This window comes from Mobula hypostoma, chromosome 10, assembly GCF_963921235.1.
Source record: "Mobula hypostoma chromosome 10, sMobHyp1.1, whole genome shotgun sequence".
NCBI lineage: Eukaryota > Metazoa > Chordata > Chondrichthyes > Myliobatiformes > Myliobatidae > Mobula > Mobula hypostoma.
In genome coordinates, this window is record NC_086106.1 from 133,718,770 (window position 1) to 133,740,164 (window position 21,395).

General features: G+C 41.3%; 1 protein-coding gene and 1 non-coding gene across 3 annotated transcripts; both read left to right on the forward strand.

Moving 5' to 3' along the window:
* Nucleotides 1–1,870: 1,870 nt before the first annotated feature.
* rbmx (RNA binding motif protein X-linked) lies at nt 1,871–16,817 on the forward strand. 2 transcript variants are annotated; one of them, XR_010019558.1, is made up of 10 exons: nt 1,871–2,004; nt 4,392–4,512; nt 5,046–5,152; nt 5,920–6,082; nt 7,386–7,514; nt 7,595–7,706; nt 8,662–8,790; nt 8,876–8,967; nt 11,257–11,360; nt 12,346–16,817. XR_010019558.1 is itself a non-coding variant. In XM_063061175.1 (9 exons), exons 2-9 carry the CDS (start codon nt 4,404–4,406, stop codon nt 9,854–9,856), a joined length of 1,149 nt encoding a protein of 382 aa, XP_062917245.1. In that variant the 5' UTR covers nt 1,871–2,004; nt 4,392–4,403; the 3' UTR covers nt 9,857–11,248. The 2 variants fall into 2 exon arrangements, 1 of the variants encoding a protein (XP_062917245.1); XM_063061175.1 differs by lacking the exons at nt 11,257–11,360; nt 12,346–16,817 and adding an exon at nt 9,549–11,248.
* On the forward strand, nt 8,192–8,263 carry LOC134353436 (small nucleolar RNA SNORD61). The gene has a single exon (XR_010019626.1). It is a non-coding gene; the product is annotated as a small nucleolar RNA SNORD61 (small nucleolar RNA).
* Nucleotides 16,818–21,395: the final 4,578 nt, after the last annotated feature.

Genomic DNA, 21,395 nt, shown 5'->3' on the forward strand with positions numbered 1-21,395 from the left:
AATGCACGAAGTACCCATACCTCTGGGCCACCTGAAATCTCATTGTTGGAAAAGGCAATGGTTCCCACGTTTGCATTAGTACCCACAAATCAAATGGGACTGCCTAAGAAGAAGTAAGCATTCTCTGAAATGCTTGTGATTCACAATGTACAATGGGGCAAGGGGGTTCTTGAGTTAGAAAATGCACTTTCTGAGAAGCATTTGGGCATCCTGATAGACTCATCACTATCAACGTCTAGACAATGCCCAGAAGTGATTAGGAAGGCAAATAGAATGTTGGGCTATATAATGCGTTTAGTGGAGTTCAAGTCTAGAGATGTTTTCCTTAAGCTGTATAACGTAATTCTGAGGCCACACCTTGAGTTCTGCGTACAATGTTGGTCTCAATATTTTGTGAGGGATGTGAAGGCACTGGAGAGAATTGAGAGAAGAGCAACGAGACTCATTCCAGGTCCGCAGGGTATGAGCTATGAAGAAAGACTGAAAGAATTAAGCAACAGACATCAAAATTGCTGGTGAACGCAGCAGGCCAGGCAGCATCTGTAGGAAGAGGTGCAGTCGACGTTTCAGTCCGAGACCCTTCGTCAGGACTAACTAAAGGAAGAGTGAGTAAGGGATTTGAAAGTTGGAGGGGGAGGGGGAGATCCAAAATAATAGGAGAAGACAGGAGGGGGAGGGATAGAGCCAAGAGCTGGACAGGTGATAGGCAAAAGGGGATACGAGAGGATCATGGGACAGGAGGTCCGGGAAGAAAGACGAGGGGTGGGGGGGACCCAGAGGATGGGCAAGAGGTATATTCAGAGGGACAGAGGGAGAAAAAGGAGAGTGAGAGAAAGAATGTGTGCATAAAAATAAGTAACAGATGGGGTACGAGGGGGAGGTGGGGCCTTAGTGGAAGTACGAGGGGGAGGTGGGGCCTGAAAGAATTAAACCTGCTTAGCCTAGGTAGGAGACATGATAGAAGTGTTCAAAATCAATAAGGGTATAAGTAAGGTGGATGCCAGCTGCTACTTCAAAATTAATCCATCAACAAGGACATGGGGCCATAGGTGGAAATGGTTGAAGGGAGATTTCAGACTAACACCTGGAAGCATTTCTTTTAACAGTAAGTTGTGGACAAACTTAAACATGAGGAAATCTGCAGATACTGGAATTTCAAGTAACACACCTCAAAGTTGCTGGCGAACGCAGCAGGTCGGGCAGCATCTGTAGGAAGAGGTATGAAACGTCGACTGTATCTCTTCCTAGAGATGCTGCCTGGCCTGCTGCGTTCACCAGCAACTTTGATGTGTGTTGTGGGCAAACTACCCCGTTGTGTGGTTGAGCGTAGTACCCTAAGAGACTTTAAAATCTAAACTCATATTATTTCAACGCACTATGTCAATAGGAATTAGGCAAGCTTTGTTGGGCCAAATGTTCTTTTGTCAAAAACTTTCTAATGTTCTAATGATTTGAATGACCATGAAAGGCTCAACCTGTAAATTTGTTCGTATTGAATTATTGTCTCTTTACCATGACTCTTTTTCAAAGGTTGGTTTGACCTTGGATTTGTCGTGGAGCGTTGAATAGTTTCCCACTCGTTTGCATATTAAAAATTAATTGCTGGAGGGAACAAACAGCATCAGCAGATGCACAGGTTTCGGATTGCATCTGAACGAGTGAATTATTTCCCGATTCTAACACGTGTAGTGTGCTGCAGCCTGCAGACCACTATCACCCAGCCCTGAGCTTGTGCATGCTGCCTGCCCGAACTCAGTACAGTACATTCAAAAGGACAATAGGAGGGAGGGACTACAGTCTGATTGCTGTGAAGCTGACCAACCACTGTGGACGAGTAGAGAGGCCCCGCCCCTGGCATCCGGGGCTTTGAGCCTCACTCTAGTGGCGCAGCGCGTCTATAAAAGCGGTTCTGCTTCTCGGCGCCCATTTGCTTTTGTGTCGTAGGAGGAGTTGGTTTGTTAGTGCTTCTGTGATTGCTTTGAAGTGACAAAATCGTCGTTAAAGGTGAGTTGCTTCGGACGGGGTGAGAGGGAAGGTGACTGCAGACACGGTGGGGCGTTTTGATGGTGGGCCGTAATTGCGAGTGGTGCGTGTGGGGGGGAGGGGTTGTCCGCCATGTTGTGAGGGTAGGGTTTGAGTGTGAGGGGACCGGCAGCCGAGTCTGGGTCCGCTGCTCGGCCACCTTACGTTCTGCTGCTTTGCTGTATCGGAGTGGCTTCACAGCGGCCGCTCATTACCGGTCTCTTGCGGGCACGGTCACGCCGAGCGCGGCGCCAACGGCGGAGGAGAGCGCCGCCATTTTGTGGCGGGAGTGGATGGCGCTGTCCGCGCTCCTTCATTTAACTGCCGCTGTCTGTCCCCGAGGGAGCGGGGCGAAAACGGTGTTGGAATGTTCGCGAATCCTGGCGGAGGGGTGGCGGATTCCCGGCCGTGGCCCGTGGCCATAAATGTAATGTGACGAATGCTATTCGGGAGGGAACGGGGATGCCTGTGCTGTTGGTGGGCAGGAATACTGTCCGGCTAGCTCTCTGCCGCTTTGTTTGCCGGAGGGAGGGGAAGTCGGGAAAATGAATCTTCAGGAGGGGTGTGTGCCAAGCAGCAACTTTAGTCTATCGCGGCGTGCACCTGTCGTGCTGCTCAGGCAGCTTCTATCAATTTGTGCCCATAATAGAGTAGTGTGTGCTATCAACATCGTGTCTAGTGGCCAGACAGTCTCTCGTTTTAATCTTGTGGCATTCAATCTTGCAATGATTTATAACACATGTAAAGCCTATTCCTTCCACATCTTTGCCGTGAGTGAACAAAAGCCAGCGATTCTAGACTATAGACCAGGGTGTTGCTATAGTCTAGGACCAGAGGGCACAGACTCAAATTTAGAGGGACGTTCATTTAGAACAGAGATGAGGAATTTCTTTAGCCAGAGCGTGGTGAATCTGTTGGAATTCATTGCCACAGGCGGCTGTGGAGGCCTAATCATTGAATTTATAGGTTCTTGATAAATAAGGGTGTCTAAAGATTACAGGGAGAAAGAGGTCAAGAAGGCTAATAAATCAGCCATGATGGGAGGGGAATCAAACTCAATTGGCTGAATGGCCTAGTTCTGCATCTCTGTCTTATGGTCTTTCCACCATGCTGAAGGGTCTCGACTGGAAAAGTCATCTATTCTTCTACAGAATTTGCGGAGTCTTTTGTGTTGGTGATCAGTCATTATTGGGCGTATGTCAAGTATAGTTTTTGTGCATGTCATTTTTATTCCTAGTGGCTAGACCACTAACAGTTGTACAATTTGTTTAAGTAGTAAGTATCAAGCAGTGGTAAATCAAGGCAACTGGACTTGTTCTGTTTAGAAGATGTTTCGCCACTCACCCAAGAGGCTTATTCACTTATACAGTGAAATCCAGTTGTCTTGATTTACTGCTGCTTGATATACAATGACTTGGATGACTGAGAACCTTTGTTGACTTAAAGTAGTGAATGTTATCAAAAATATTGTTATTCATTAAAGATCTTGGGAAATCTTGTGGCCTAATGACTTTAGATCATATTTAAAAGTGGAACCCATTCTTGATAACTCGTGTATTATAATTGGAAAGTTCTGAAGGGATAAATTATTCCCTTGTTCTTTGACATAGCAAGGAATTAATATTTAAATGGCTTATTTTGATGCATGCTGGGGTCTTTTTCCTTACGACAAAGTCTTGACTGCTGCATTTCATTGAATTTAGGTTTGTGTGGTTAGTGTTGAAGTATCACATTTTGGTAGATTTTGCTACTTTCAGTTGATGTGTCATTGTATTCAAACAAAAATAAAACAGTGAAATACATAGTGATTCCATGGGACTACCATAGAGAGCATCCTCTCACAATTTGCGAAAAACCAACTGGCTTGTCAGTTCAGCTGAAAAGGCTACTGGCTGCAATCTGCCATCATTTGCAGGATTTGTATGTGTCCAGGACATTGAAGCGGGGAAATTTAGTGTCATGGTGTCATAGAATACTACAGCACAGTAACAGGTACTCCAGCCTCGCACTAGTTCTTGCCAAACCGTTTTTGAACAGTAATTCACCATGGAAGATGCCTTTTCCAAAAGGTCCTAGAAAGTGTTACGGGTCTTGCCCCAGGCAGTCTGATCATTCTCTAGTTAGCCCACCCCCTCTATTACCTCAGTCACAGCAGTGTATTTTAAACCACTTTTTACAATGCTATTTACATTGTAAATACATACTGGTGTTTGTGTTCATTTTATTCCATATCCTTATTTTAACCTCTAAATTGTTTTTGTGTAAATCTTTTGTATGTTTTTTGTTGCATATCACATCAACACATTATAGCAAATTCCTAATAAATGTAAATTTATATGGCAAATAAAACTGATCCTTAATATTTTTAGGCAGCTACCAAGATGGTGGAAGCAGACCGTCCTGGAAAACTCTTCGTCGGTGGCCTTAACACTGAAACAAATGAAAAGGCACTTGAAGCAGTGTTTGGCAAATATGGAAGAATAGTTGAAGGTAATTCATCAATTTATGGTCATTTCTCTTACTTGGTCAAGTGAAGCTCAGGGTCCTCTGGCAGGTTTTGCACGGTATCCGGGCTGGTGTCAAGAAATTAGAGCAAGTGTGTATAGTAGATATTTGCCATTCACCAATTTTGTGTCATCTGCCCTTCCTCTCCCTACTTAAGGTTTTGATCATCACTTGCTTAGTAGATTCTTGCATTATTTATCCTTTGTGTTCCTGTTTATCTTCACCCCCCCCACACAAATCTGTCACAACCTTTACCCACACCCTGTTCCATCTGATTGTCAGCCTTCACCCCTCATTAGCTCACCTATCACCTCCTGCCCTGTCACGCTCCTCTGTCTTCCTGTAAGTCAGTGGAATATGCAGGTAGGAACAGTAAAGTCTCAGAATCAGTAATGAATGTGTTTGGACGTTGCAGTGGATTTCAGTGCTGCTCATGTTGAGAATCGATTTGTATTAATTGCTACAGTTGAAGTTCATATTGATCATGCACTGGTTACTAACTTGTATTTCCCTTTCAGTTCTTCTAATGAAGGATCGTGAAACAAACAAATCAAGGGGTTTTGCTTTTATTACTTTCGAAAGTCCAGGAGATGCAAGGGATGCAGCCAGGGATATGAATGGAAAGGTGAGGTGTTATACTATAGAATAATACTTCAGTAGTTGTCTTTTTGGGGAAAAAGTTAATTCAACTATCAGTGGTACTGGTAAAGAATTGGAAGTCTGAAATGTGTTGAGTGTAGAGTATTTTCCTTGTTAGCCCATGACCGATCTCTGGCGCAGTAAATTGACTTATGTAAAACTTGTTAATTTGCTTTCAGTTGATGTCTTTATCCACTGTATGCCTGTGGCGATTTAGGTCAATACTGAAGAAGCCGTTGACTGCTACAGCTATGTGTTGTGTTATATTCTAAATTTTCCAAAAATAGGCTCTGTGGATCTGACTGTTCAAAAGAATAGGACTTGCTGTTATACAAAAATAGCTGAAATTTGTGAATCTTCGGGTGCTGAAAAAAATATATTGTAAAAATTTGACCCATTGAAGTTTGCAAGAATTGTAACTAAAGGTTGCTCTTAGTGTGTTTTAATGAATTTCCATATGCTGTCAGGTGTGGCTATTGATTATGAAGGTCTTTTGACAAGTAAAATAAAGTTCCATTGGTTGAGGGCATGCTGTTTAATAACACTGGTTTTGAAAGTAGAATTATTTGGTACATAAGATTTAAAATGGTCTTGGATTCCATTTAAAACCTTCATAATTCAAAAGCAAAAAGAATGGATCTACTTGGCTTCAGTGTAATTTGTAGTTCGTATTTCCAGTCATGCCTTTTAAGTTGAATTCACTCCTGAGTGCACAACTGACATTTTTATCACTCCCTCAATTTTTTTTTAAAGTCTTTGGATGGAAAACCCATTAAAGTAGAACAGGCTACTAAACCAGCATTTGAAAATAGTGGACGACGTGGACCACCCCCACCCCCAAGAAGTCGTGGTCCTCCTAGGGGAATTCGAGGTGGAAGAGGAGGTAGTGGAGGAATGAGAGGTCCACCTCAAAAAGGTAAGTGGTTGGAAAAGAGGATAAAAATACAAGAGTAAACTGGCAGGTCTATTACACTCTGTCTGGACAGTTGCAACCCAGCAGGTTTCAGAGTGAACCTCTGTCAAATTCGGGCAACACACACCGCAGGCTGGATGAGCTCAGCAAGCCAGCCAGCATCTATGCAAAAAAGTAACCAGTTGACATTTTGGGCTGAGAGTCTTCATCAGACTGGCTGAGTTCCTTCAACATTTTGTGTGAGTTGCTTGGATTTCCAGCATCTGCGGATTTTCTCATGTCTCTGAAATGGAAGAACACACAACAGAGTAGGAATTTTAGTAATTTCTAATGGGCCTAGATACTCCTTGTCTTACAGAACTTAGATTCAAGAGGTTTGTTTTGACATTTTGATTTCTCTGTTTCTTAATCCTGAACAATGTTCGTCCATGCTAAATGTCAGGTTGTATTCGTGTGCATGAGCCTGATGCCTTAGAATTGCAGTAAAAGACATAACATCTGTTACTTGTTAAATAGTTTCCCCTGGAGCTTTGCAAATGCTCATAGTGGCATATTTGATAAGAGAGCCTCCAATGAGATAACTGTATGATTGCAACAACCAACCATGCGATGTGTGATCTTTGTATTATATTGAACAGTTTGTTAAACTGCATTGTAGCTGGATGCATTTTGTTTGAGCTGAGTCGTGAAAATAAGAATGAAACTGCTTTAGATGCATTTGTTGGTGCTTTCTGCTACACAATTAAAGTACTAACTTGAAAAGTGCTCTTAAGCAGAACTGTGGTGATTGGCACCTTTTTAGTTCGGAGATATGCTGGAACCTTGCTGTCTGTTCTTTTCCTTCAAGGACCGCGTTTGTTCAGAGTTTAAACCAAACTCTAATTTCAAGCGATGAAGTTGTGAATTGCAAACTAGACATGGTGGAGATAACTGGCAGGTCGGGCAGAACACTTGGAGAGAAGTAATGTTTCAGATTGGCCTTTCATCTGTGTTGAATCTCCACTGATGCTGGCCTATTCCAGTCCCTCCAGCATATGTTATTTATTTCACATTTCCTGTATCTGTTGTATGATTTAGAAATATGCTAGTATATTCTCATAGAAGTAAGTTATCTTGGTCTTCAGGTACAGTTAATACTTCATCTTGATAATTAGTCTTGTGTAGATAATAGTTTTCATGACACTTTCTGAGATGTGGTTGGACATGCTCAACAAAGTACAGCACAACTTAACTACCTGAATTTAACACACCAGCTAGTGAAGTGTATATGACCAAATGTGTCCATAATGATTGATTTTGTTTTTAGTGACTTCCAGAGGGCCACCATTGAAACGGGGTCCCCCTGGCCGTGCCAATGGACCCCCACCGAAAAGGCTTCCTCCTTCAGGTCCAATGCGAACTGGAGGGATGGGAGGAAGAGGAAGTGGATCAAGAGGTAAGAACAATATTCATTAATGTTTAAATTTTTCTGCTTTGTTCAGGTTGAATATTTAAGTTAGTGTATTTTGTTCCTAGGGCCTCCCTCACGTGAAAGGGACAGTTATGGTTCACCTCCATCCCGCAGAGAGATGATGCCATCCAGAAGAGATGATTATATTCCCAGAGAAGATTACTACTACAGAGACAAGTATAATCTTATTTGATCTGGGGAAGTAATTAGCTATATAAGCTACCAGGTGGAAGATTAAGAGACAAAAGGAAATCATGAGCCTTTAAGATCTTAGTTGGGGCACAATTGTCCAGCTCTTGGGCATGATGTAAAATCTCAACATTGCACTAGTGATTTACCAACATGATCCCAAGAGATACAAAAGTTGTGGTTCTTGATAACCTGGCAGAACTATTTAATCTCATGGGTGTAGATTAGATAGAAGCCATTTTCCTGTTTTGATGATTCAAAGGGTGGAGGACATAGAATGGGGATGAAATGCACAGTCAGCATTGTTCAATCATACCTAAGAGTCTGAAAGGAAAATATTTGCATGGTTACAGTGAGATAGTTAGGTTTGCTTTTAAACTGAGATGATATTGGGAGATCGCTGTGCAAAGAATAACTGCATCTGAAAGGATACTTGTGAATGCACACTTGACATCTGCATTGTCTAGTCTCAAGCAATGATGACTTCTCTAGTATTGATTCTGAGAAATGATGTAACTGCATTTCCTCTAAGAAGTTCTGAGCTTTTCATCCGTTTTCATGAGATATGTCTCAGGCTTTTCAAGTTTTCAATGTCTTCATGGATGATCACTGTGTAGCCACACACATTCAGCAGTTGGGATAATTTATTTATTGAAGTTTATGGATTTATTGAAATCTGTGCAATTAATAGTGTGCTTAGACATTTTTTGCTTGTCAATTGTTTTGACTTCACTCCAGTGTTAGGTGGTTGTTTATAATGATGCTCATAATTCTCAGCCTATCATGTGGTGATGGCTGACTAGAACTTTACGCCATTATTGCTTGTCCATTTATAACTGGTGCGGTTTTCAACTGTCTTATGACAAAGTTGTCTGTACCTTATTCTAGATTCTGATTTGTATTGCACACATTAGCAAACTTCTCATTATTTTGTACATTGCAGTTACTCTAACAGAGATTACCCAAGCTCTAGAGATGCAAGAGATTATGGTCCACCACCAAGGGATTCGTATAGTTCCCGTGAATATTCCCATTCAGGTGGCCGTGATGATTATGGATCGCGAGGCTATAGGTATGACCGTATTTTGTGCGTTTGTTGTCAAACTGTCTGATTCAAGTTTCCTGATTGTCTTCATGATGAATAATTTCATTTCCAGTGATCGTGATGGATATGGTGGACGTGAGGCACGTGACTATTATAATGATCGTCCAAGTGGTGGCTCCTATAGAGACTCTTATGATGGCTATGGTAAGATGGCAATTGATTAGTGTCAGTGTTCATGTTGATGCAGACATTTCTCATTCTATTTTGGACAAGGCATACATTTTTTTTTGAACTTGAGGGTTTGTTTGTCATGCATATGTCTTGAACTTTAAGCAGTTTATTTTTACAGTGATAAAATCCACAGCAAAACAAATGAACTTCAGAATAAAGCACAAACTTGCTGCTGAGCAATATCCGTCAAACAAAAGGCCTAGTCATTTAAGAAAATACATATTCAACTTGTAGTGAAATAAAATGAGTTACATGTGCATACGTAAACCTAAAGGCTGGAAATATTTCTGCATAACCTCCCCAACTGTTGCTGGAAGGATGACAATGTGAGACCTACCAAAATGAGTTAAGTCTTACATTTAAAACTTCACTACTTTGCTCAAATGATCCCCCAATGATGGGAACATCTCAATGCTGCATCTTATCAAATGCCGCAAGTGCAAACAAGTTTTTAAAAATGCAGATTTCAACAAAGCTGCAGTAAGTGAGTAAATCTTATAAAATGTAAGGAATATTTCAAACGTTTCCATATGACCTGACCATTGACCCTGCAGGTAACTCACGAGGCGCTCCACCTGCACGAGGGCCTCCACCATCTTACAGTGGAGGTGGCCGTTACGATGACTACAGCAACAGCTCAAGGGATGGATATGGTGGAGGCCGTGATAACTACAGCAGAAGTGATACTTACTCGAGTAGCCGCAATGATCGTGTTGGTAGGCAAGATAGAGGCCCAGGTGTTCCAATGGAAAGAGGCTATCCTCCACGCGATTCATACAGCAGCTCAAGCCGCGGAGGAAATCGTGGATCAGGGCGCGGAGGAAACCGCTCTGACAGGGGCAGTGGCCGAAGCAGATACTAAAACTGAACTTAATATAAATTGGACCAAAAAGCCCTTGCTCTCTTAATGCTGTTTTTCCTTACTGAAACACAACAAACAATTTGAGGTGAAAGGACTGTCAAGTGCTTTCCATGCAAGCAGATTTTGAGAATTTAATTCGGTTTGCTGTTTATTGTTAGTTATTTTTTTGTTTTTTTTTAAAAAAGTCAGTTTGTACTTTCTAGTGGGAACGGTGCAGAAACTGGTTAAACATGGAAAAAAAAAGTTAATGTTATATTGGTGCTACTGTCTGTGGCTTTTCCATACTTGCATATGGATATATAGAACTAGATCTTGCTTTGTTGCACCAGTGCTATTGTGAAATAAAAATCAAAAGTTTTCAGTGAACAATGTTATGTTGTTTAACCAAACTCCTTTGGTGGGGTGGGGGTGAGGGGAAGGTAATACAAAGAAAATATTTTAGTTGTTTTTCAAAATGGGAAGGAAAAAGTGCCCAGACAACTGAATTCAACTAACAGCAAGCAATGCCGATGAACGTTCATAACTGCCCGATGAAACCTTGCAATTTTCAAAATATGCCAGTTGTATTTCAGTCTCCTCCAGTTACAGATCAACATTCAACCTCAAAAGCTCCAGCCACAGCTGACTCTGAAGCAAGCTGGTTAAAAAAATTACAAATCATCACCAGTGAGTATCTTTAAAAGTGATTTGTTGTTAAGTTCTGGCTTAAAGTGGATACAAATCTTAAAATTTCCCAAATGTCATTTAAGCACTTTTATGACTCCATTTTCTGCAAGTGTAGTATCTCACTTTAAAAGGAATTTGCTGTAATTTTAAGAATTTGGCATCAAGATTTACAAAGTCATCCTGCAAAAGCCTGTTACTGTTCAAAAGCTGGAGACTTAGGAAAGGCAGTTGAATCTAGGACATACTCAACCGAATCAAAGAGCCAATTAAATGTGAAAAGAGCAACTCTGGTAAGCAACGCAAACCTTTTTATCTTAACCTACTAAGTGAAACCCATGGTTGCATAAGGAAGTACTTCGCTCACCAATTATAACTCCATGTTCAATTAAAACAAAATGGAATTGCGTAGGTAATCAACAAACCATTATAAGTTGCCTACTAAATGAATCCTGGTTACATAAGGAAACCACCAAATATTGTCATCCTTCTGTTCGATTTAAATGAAATGGAATTCTATACATAACGCAAAACCAAACCTGCACAGCAATTTTTCTGAAGCACTTTGGACAACTTTTGAACCCTCAGCAGCATCAGTGGACTGACTGGAAGGCCAAAGGAAAAAGTAAATTGTGCTTTGAATGATTTAAAACTCAATATTTTTAGTAACAATGATAAAATACAAATATTGAGTTAGGTGTAATACAGTATAAGTTTTAGCATGTATTTTCTTACAGGATGAGGATATAGAAAATGGTTCTTGAACATTTTTGATGAGGAACTGTCCAGCTGTTGGGTGATGATATCCTGAGTTGAATCAAATGGAAGATCATTTATCCAGGTACACTAATAGAGAGATTATTTTGTGTATTTTAGCCAACTAATTTTCTGTGTGGTGAATTTGATTTGTAATCCACAATATGGAAGGACAACATTCACGTGATGGCAATTACTGACAATTAGGTCCCAATGACATGCCCTGCCACATGATACCATATCCCAATACTGGATGATTATAATTATTTAATAGTGGCAGCATGGAAGGAGCCCATTTATATTGTTGAGTCTAGCATCTTTGAGAAATCCAGTGGTCCCTGTAAATTTGATGTTTACCTGACCCTGGTAGTACTTTGTTAGACCTTGTCTCCAGATGCATTTGGGCCATTTGCCAAAGTCTTAATTCTAGGATCTCCCTTGGGAACAGTTTTCCTTTCCTTGTCTCTGATTTTCAACACCTCTATAAAGTGCAGTTAGCCATGTACTTTTCTTACCCATCTTAGCTCACCCAGTTTCCACGATATTTGTATAGTCACTTTCTTATTAAGTCCCTGTTTGTTTATTTAATATAGCTTGGAGTAGGCCCCTCCAGCCCTTTGAGCCATACTGCCCCAGCAACCCCACAATTCCGCTTAACCCTAACCTAATCGTGGGACAATTAGCAGTAGCCAATTAATGCACCCGGTATGTCTTTGGACTGTGGGAGAAAACCTGTGCATTCAGTGGGGAGGATGTACAGGGACTGCTTACAGAGTGTCGCCAGAATTGAACTCTAAATACCAGAACACCTCAAATTGTAATAGGGGCATATTAATCACCATGTTGATGTTAAGTAGTTGAATTATTTCAATTTTACAATTTTTAAAAAAATGTCTTAATTTCTCTGCAGCTTTCACCTGTTAATCTTTGATTTGCTTAGCTTGGTACCTTGTAAGATAACCACTTTATCTTTCCCCTTATTGAGTGCCTGGTACAGAAATTAAAGTCTTTCTGCTATACAGATTTTTTTCAATAAATATGTAATTAGTGGCTACTGCATTTTCTTTCAGATCAGAAGAAATCTGGATTTAAGTGAAATGACCGTTGAAAGTACATAGCGGAGCAGCATAAAGGGTGGAATGGTGAAGAGAGCTTGAACTGCATTTGACCTTCTGATGAGCTGGAACGCTGTTTCCTTATAGTACTACCGAGAACAAAAAAAGGCACTTTTTTTCACACAAAAAAAGGATCTGTACCCCACCATGTTTTTGAAGTGCATTCAGGTGTTACTATGTTGTACTGTAGATATTAAAAGCAGTTTGGTTTTCTACATTTCTTCCATTGTTAACTTGTCCTTTCCAGTTGTCTTTAGCATTTTGGCGATTACTGTGACGCTTTCATTCCTCATGCCTATAGTAACTGTCAATAATTGCCCTCTTTGGGCTGTTAATTCATCTGCAGTTAGAATTAATCTGATACACACTTGTTTCCATGGGGAAAGTAGTCTGTAAGGTGTAATACTGAAGAATGAGATGAGCTAATCTTTACTACTGTGGTCTTTGCTTTCCCATGTCACAGGGTTTGAGTCTAATTTTTTTGAGATGTTGTTAGAATATCACTGGCATATGTTGTAGTTTTGTGTGGGCACGTGGCCAAGTGGTTAAGGCATTGGACTAGCGACCAGAAGGTCGTGAGTTTGAGCCCCAGCCAAGGAAACATGTTGTGTCCTTGAGCAAGGCACTTAATCACACATTGCTCTGCAATGACACTGGTGCCAAGCTGTATGGGTCCTAATGCCCTTTTTGGACAACGCTGGTGTCGTGTCATGGGCAGCTGCTGGTCTTCCATACAACCTTGCCCAGGCGTGCGCCCTGGAGAGTGAAGACTTTCCAGGCGCAGATCCATGGTCTCACAAGTTAACGGATGCCTTTATTTATTTGTCTTGTGGCAGCTGTATGTTCTAATAGAAAATAGTAAAACAATAAGTTACATTAGATATATAAAAAAGAAATGCAAAATGAGAGGAATGTTCTCCACGGTACTTCTGCAGAAATTTGAGAGTCTTTGATGACTTGCCAAGTTTCCTTAAACGCAATTTAGCCACTACCATGGCTTCTTTGTAATTGAATCAATATATTGGACCCAGGGTAGATCTTAAAGATGTTGACACCCAGGATCATTCCATACTAAAACTTTCTTGATATTATTCTTTAGTTGTCCATATCAAGAGCTTTGGATACCAAAAGTGTGGGACAGATGAGAGTAGAGGAATAGTTTTTCATGAATGGGTTGTGGATGATGCTAGCAAGTTATTTGGGCTGGTGGGTTCTTTCTGGTGAGCTGATGACACAACATTTCACTACTTCCATTTCTGCTTTTAGGTCCTGTGACTCTTAATTATTTTTGTAACCTGCTATTAATCTAGGTTCTGTTACTCATCCAGAAAAGTCACCATTTGTTGCTTATCCCTGGTTATCCAGAAGGGCAAGTGTTTGACAATTAATTTGGATCATAAGACATTTAGAGCAGAATTAGGCTATTCAGCCCATTGAGTATGCACTGCCATTCCATCATGACTGACCAAGGAACCCACTCAACCCCGTACATATGCCTCCTTGAAATATCCTTTGATGCCCTGACCGATCAGGAAACTATCAGCTTCCACCTTAAATGTACCCGCAGACTTGGCCTCCATGATAGTCTGTGGCAGAGCATCCCACAGATTAAGAGAAAATGTGCTTGCCTCTTTCTAAAGGGTCACCCTCAATTCTGAGGCTGTACCCTCTAGTTCTGGATACCACCAACATAGGAAACATCCTCTCCACTCCCACCCTATCTAGTCATTTCAATATTCGGTAGGTTTCAAAGAGGTCCCAATGTATTGTACTCACTGGAATTTTTCTAAATTCCAGTGAGTACAAACCCAAAGCTGTCAAATGCTGCTTTTATGTTAACCCCTTCATTTCCAGAGTCATCCTCATGAACCTCATCTGGACTATATCCAATGACAACACATACTTTCTGAGATATGGTGTGCAGAACCAATGGCAGTACTTATGTGCAGCTTGATCTCTGTCTATTAAAGCCTCAGCATTGTCTCCTTGCTTTTTTATTCCATCTCCCTTGAAATAAATGCCAACATTGCATTTGCCTTATTTACCACACTCAAACCTGTGAATTAGCTTTTTGGGAGTCTTGCATGAGGACTTCTAGTCCCTCTGCACCTCTGATGTTTGAACCTCCTCCCCATTTAGATAATCTGCACTATTGTTCCTTTTACCAAATTGCATTATCGTACATTACCCAACACTATTCCATCTGCCACTTTTTGCCCATTTTTCCAATTTGGCCAGGTCCTGCAAATGTATTGCCTCCTCAGCACGATCTACATCTCTACCTATCTTCATATCATTGGCAAATTTTTGCCACAAAGCCATTAATTCCATTATCTAAATTATTGACAAACAATGAAAAGCAGTGGTCCCAATACTGAGCCGTGAGGAAAATCACTAGTGACAGGCAGCCAGTCAGGAAATTTGTGAAGGATAATTTTTCTGAAGTTGAGTAAAGCGCTTTAATTTTTTTTTAATTGATCATTGGGCAGGATAGATATTTGTACTTAGAACTTGCCTTAGTGTTAAAGGAAAAAGGTTTATTTTCCAAAAGTTCAAATGTGGTATGGATGTGAAATGACATGCAGAAAGCCTTGTGTGAGATTTAAGATGGATTATTTAATGGCATTTCCCATAGACAAGTGTAAAAGAGAACAAAATAGTTATTCTGGACCTGTTGCAGCACAGAAAACAATAAGATAACACAATGTATATGGATTATGTGTTCATAAGTTACGCCAGTCACAATTGTACATAAGGTGACTGACAAATTGAGAAAGTGGTGCTTGGGGGTGTGGAAGGCTGGGTTAGGTACGTAGGATCCTTCACCATGTTTCTGGCACCTTGATGGTAGTGGGCTTGTGCCGGTAATGCCTTGGGCAGTTTTGACTTCCTGTCCACCACATGTTAGGGTGCTCTCTACTTTGCATCTGTAGAATCATGTCAATATGGATGACATTGTCCAGCTCAGCTCTCTTCAGCCTCCTCAGAAAGAAGTGGTGTTGGTGAACTTTACTGATTGTGTATAATGTGTTCTGGGACCAAGAGAGGATGTGAGATGTGCAATCCCATTGCTGTGCCACCAATGTAAATCAGGTACGAGTGGTGCAACTTCTCCCAAAATTAATAGCCATCTCCTTTGTTAGGCTATCACCAGGTCTCAAGCTCTTCCACCTCATCTCTATAGGCAATTTTGTTGTTGATGAGTCCCAGCATTGTTGTGCACTGGTGAACTTGAAGATTGTGATTACTTGGGTGTTTGGTCATGTAGTCAATGTATGAGCAGATTCAGACAATGGACTCAGCACACAGTTCTGTGGGACATGTGAAAGATGTCAGTAAGTACTTGTCCTGGGATGTTGTCTTGCCCAGCTGTCTTGATTTTTTGGCTGGCATTGTGTTGGATGCCTCAAAGTTTGCAGAAACGTTCATCAGGGAGGAAGAGATGTCTGTGGTTTAGTTGATGCTGTTTTTCCTTGCATAGTCAGTAGTATCCTTGACCCAGTCATGTATGTCAGGGATTATTATTGTGTGTAGGCAGTCTTTGCTGTATTGATGTCAAAGGTGAGGTTTCTTCTGGCCATTCTGAGGGATTGAAGATGGCATCCCAGGCTTTTCGTAGGGACTGCACCTCTGTTCAGCCAGGGCTTCTGGTTGGGCTGTTCTTGAGGTACAATGTCTACACATTTACTGATGTAGCTGGTGTCAGATGAGGTATATCCCTCAAGGTTTGTGTCTCCTGTTTGTGCCTCCTTGAACATCTGCTGGTTCAAAGCAGTCCTGAAGCATACAAATTGTTTCATTAGGCCATATAGTGATAGTCGTTTTCATTCTTCATTTTCAGCAGCAAGGTGTGTTGTAATTAACATTATGGAACTGTCATCAGAAAGGCCAAGATGAGGGTGTAGGATGGCTTTGTAATTACCACATCTGTTTGTATAAACATGGTTCAGTCCATTTGTTCTCCAAGTGGCCTTGGTGACATGGTAGAATTTGGGTAAAATGTCCTGCGGGTTAATTGGAGTCTGCTGCAATGACTGCCCAGATGCTTGCTTTTGTAGAGAGCTGATGATTCTGTAAAGCTTATTGGTGGGGGGGGGGTGCGGGGGGAGATGATGTAGTAATTTCCCTGGGTAGGTAATGTTGCTGGCATTTGCAGTGCCTTGCACAAGTTTTTAGCCCCCAACTCTTGATTCACTTAAGTACTAATACCAGGGATTTTGATCAATTTATCTGACAATTTTTATTTGTGAATCACATGCTCTTTTTTTCCATAGTAGATGACAAAAGAACAGGTAGAATTGTAAAGCATGAAAAATCAAAATATTCTGTAAAGTAATCATGCTTTCAAAATAAACTTAATTTCTAAAAATTTACTATAAAGAGCAGCAAACAATAAAAATCTGAAACAAATCAATATTTGTGTGACTACCTTTTGCCTTTAGAATTGCATGAGTTCTTTTAGGTACAATGATGTAGTTTTATAAGAAAATCAGCTGGTAGTTTGTTCCAAGCATCTTGGAGGACTTGCCACCATTCATCTACAAACTTTGGCAATCTCTCCAGGCCACCTCCATAAGACATGGGAGCAGAATTAGCCCATTCACACCATCGAGTCTGCTTCGCCATTTCATCATGACTGATCCTGGATCCCATTCAACCCCATACACCTGCCGTCTCACTGTATCCCTCGATCCCCCAACCAATTGGGAATCTATGAGCAACACACATCAAAGTTGCTGGTGAACGCAGCAGGGCAGGCAGCATCTCCAGGAAGAGGTACAGTTGACATTTCAGGCCGAGACCCTTCGTCAGGGAATCTATGAACTTGCACTTTAAATATACCCACCAATATGGCCTCCACCGCAGTCTGGTAGAGCATTCCACAGATTCACCACTCTTGGTCTAAAAAAAATCCTAATTTTTGTCCTAAAAACTCACCCCTCAATTTTGAGGCTGTGCCTTCTGGTTTTAGATTCCCCCACCATAGGAAATGCCCTTTCCACATTCAGAGGTTTCAATGAGAACCCCGCCCAAAGCTGTCAAGTACTCAATACATTAACCTTTCTTTCCTGGAATCTTCCTTGTGATCCTCCTCTGGACTCTTCAATGTAAACACATCCTTTCTGAGATATGGGACCCAAAACTTGTCAATGCACCAAGTGTAGGCTGATGAGTATCTTGTACAACTTCAGCTTTTATATTCTACATTTATTTAACCTGGGAGTCTTGCACAAGGACACCGAAGACCACTTGCTTCCCTGATGTTTGAATTTTCTCCCCGTTTAGATAAGTCTGCACTATTGTTCCTTTTACCAAAATGCATTATTGTACATTTCCCAACACTATCCCTTCTGCCACTTCTTTGTCCATTCTTCCTGTGGCAATCACATTCCTTCCTCACCACTACCTATTCCTCAGCCTTATCATATCTGCAAACTTTGTCACAAAACCATTAATTCCATTATCTAAATCTTTAACAATGTAAAAAGTTGCAATCCCAATACTGACCCCTGAGGAACAGCACTAGTCACAGGCAGCCAACCAGAAAAGCCCTTTATTCCTCCTTGCTGCCTCCATGTCAGCCATTCCTCTATCCATGTCAGTGTATTTCCAAGAACACCATAGGATTTTATCCTGTTAAGTAGCCCAATATGCGGCACCTTATCAAATACCTTCTGAAAGTACAAGTAATTGATATCCACTGCATCACCCTTGGTGAGTCCTGCTCATTACTACTTAGAATTACAACAAAGTTGTCAAGATTTCCCTTTACGGGAACCATGGTGACAAACTTATTTTATCATTACCCTGAAAGCTCTTCCTCAATAATAGACTCCAGCATTTTCTCAACCACTGAGGAAAGCTAACTGGCTTATAATTTCTTTTGTCTTCCCTTAAAGAGTGGAGTGACATTGGCAATTTTCCTGGCCTCTGGAACCATGCCAGAATCAAGTGACTTTGGAAAGATCATGAACAATGCATCTGTTATCTCTTTAGCAACTTCTCAGGACTCTGGGATGTAGTCCATCTGGTCCAGGTGACTCCTCCACCTCAGACCTTTCATAGAACAGCATAGAAAACAGGCCATTTGGCCCTTTTACTCTGTGCCAAAACATTATTCCGCTAGTCCCATTGACCTGCATCCAGTCAATATCCCTCCAGACCTCTCCCATCCATGTATCTATCCAACTTATTCTTAAAACTTAAGAGTGAGCCCGCATTTACCATGTCAGATGGCAGCTCGTTCCACACTCCCACCACTCTGAGTGAAGAAGTTTCCCCTAAACCTTCCCCCTTTCACCCTAAAGTCATGTCCTCTTGTATTTATCTCTCCTAATCTAAGTGGAAAGAGCCTATTCACATTTACTCTGTCTTTCAGTTTGCCTTGCACTTTTTTCCTTTGTAGTACCAATGGCCCTTGTGCTCCCTGACACTCATGGACCTCTGGCACACTGCTAGTGTCTTACACAGTGAAGACAGATGGACAGTACCCATTAAGTTCACTTGCTATCTCCTTGTCCCCCGTTACTACCTCACCAGCATTATTTTCCAGTGGTTGAATAACAACTTCCGCCTCCTTTTTACTCAAGACTGAAAAAAACTTAACAGTATTTTGCTTTATGATATCAACTAGTTTGCCCTCATATTTAATCTTTTCCTTTCTTATAGTCTCTGTTGAGATCATGGCTCTGTAGAGGCCATGCCATCTGTTGAAGAATTCCCTTGTTCTTTTCACTGGAGATGGTTATTTATGACTGGCTTTTTCTTTGTGGTTATTGTCCTGCTGCAAAATGAAGTTGGGACTGATGGTATTGTGTGATGGATGACAATCTGTCTGTACTTCTCAGCATTGAAGATTCCAACTCCACTTGCAGAAATGCAGCCCTGGGCCTGTAGGAATCTCCCTCGTGCTTGCTTCACGTTTGGCTGTGGACACTGGTCCATGTAGCACTCTCCAGCTCTTCTCAAACCGCCTCCTGTTTGAGGCAAAAATTTCAATTTTTGACTTGTCTGAACCAGACACTTGCTGCCATTGTACCCCAGCCCTTGTGTTTTTGTGTGTAGGTGGGTCTTGGCTTTGTTTCCAATTCAGAAGAATGGCATTTTGGCAGCAACTCTTCCATGAAGGCCATTGCTGATGAGACTTCTTCGAACTGTATATGGGTGTACTTGGGTTCCAGTGGTTTCTGAGAGTTCAGAGCTGACAGCGTAGGTAGAAGGGACATCAGGTTAATGTACCTCATCTGCTGTACTCAATTTCTGTGCCTGACCATTTTCTGCTCTTCACCCTTGCCTGTTTCTTTATGCTTCTTCAGCAGAGCTTGGACAGCACATCTTGAAACTCCCGTTTGCCATGAAATTTCTGTTTGGGATATACCTTGCTGATGCAGGCTGAAAGATTGCGTCTTGTTGATGTGCTCATTTTTGCCATGGTGAAAGAATTGATTTGAAGATTATACCATCATGTGCTACACCCATGGCTTTTAGTTTGGTTATCCTTTGCCTGGTTTGATTCATTCTGCATCTGCTTCTGTTTCAGTTAGTTAGTTTAGTTCACTCAGTCCATTATGTCATTGATCCTGGCATCCTGGTTAACTTCGTTTGATTGTGCACTGGTAACACAAAGTAATCAAGTTTTTATTTGAAAAATGGTCTATTACTTAATATATCACGAGATGCTGGAAATTCAAAGCAACACACACTCACACACACTCACTCTCACACTCACTCTTATTGGAAGGGACTGGATATGAGCATTTGGATAGATGTGGACTGATTAAGGATAGTCATCATGGCTTTGTGCATGGTAGGTCATAATAGAGTTTTTTGAGGAAGTTACCAAGTGATGTTGTCTACATGGACTTCAGCGAGGTATTTGACTAGGTCCTGCATGGGAGTTTGGTCAAGAAGGTTCAATCGTTTTGCATTCAAGATGAGGTAGTAAATTGCACTAGACCTTGGCTTTATGGGAGAAGCCAGAGAGTGGTAGTGGACAGTTATCTGCGACTAGTGGAGGAGTGCCACGGGGATCGGTTCTGGGCCCGTTGTTTAGCATCTATGTCAATGATCTGGATGACGTGATTAACTAGGTCAGCAGATTTGTGGATGATACCAGGATTGGAGGTGTAATGGACAGCAAGGAAGACGATCATGTCCTGCAGCGGGGTTTGGACCAGCTGAAAAGAAATGGGCTGAAAAAAATGGCAGATGGAATTTAATGCATACAAGTGTGAGGTGTTACATTTCGGTTGGACCAGCCAGGGGGTTTTGCACAGTGAACAGTAAGGCACAAAGGAGTGCCGTAAAGCACGGTCCATAATTAATCAAGTGGTGTTACAGGTAAAGAAACTTTTAGTACATTAGCCTTTATAAATCAATGTATTGAGTATAGACAATGGGATGTTATGTTGAAATTGTATAAGAAGTTGGTGAGGCCTAATTTGGGGCATTGTCTGCGGCTTTGGTCACCTACCTACATGAAAAATGTAAATAAGGTTGAAGGAGTGCAGAGAAAACTTACAAGGGTGTTATAGGGTCTAGACCTGAGTTACAAGGAAAGATTCAATGTTAGAACCTTATTCCTTGGAATGTCGAAGATTGAGAGGTGATATAATATACAAAATTATGAAGTGTATAGATAATGAGTGTTTAGAAATCTAATTTTTCTACAGATACAAATGCAGAAAAAAATAATTTAAAACAACTTACATTAGAAATCTAGGGTGCCCAAGACTTATCAACAATACTGTAGTTGGACCACCTCTTGCAGCTTTTTGGATAGTCTCTAATTTGCTTTGCACAACATGATGTAAAATTGCTCAAGTTCTGCTAGGTTAGTTTGGGAACAGCAGTGGACATCTTGCTGGAGATGTTCGATCGCGTTGAGGTCAGGATTCTGACTGGGCCACTCAAGGATATCAATGTTCTTCATTTGAAGCCATTTCCTTGTTGCTCTGGCAGTGTGCTTTGGATCATTCTCTTGTTGAAAGACTAACTTTCTTCCC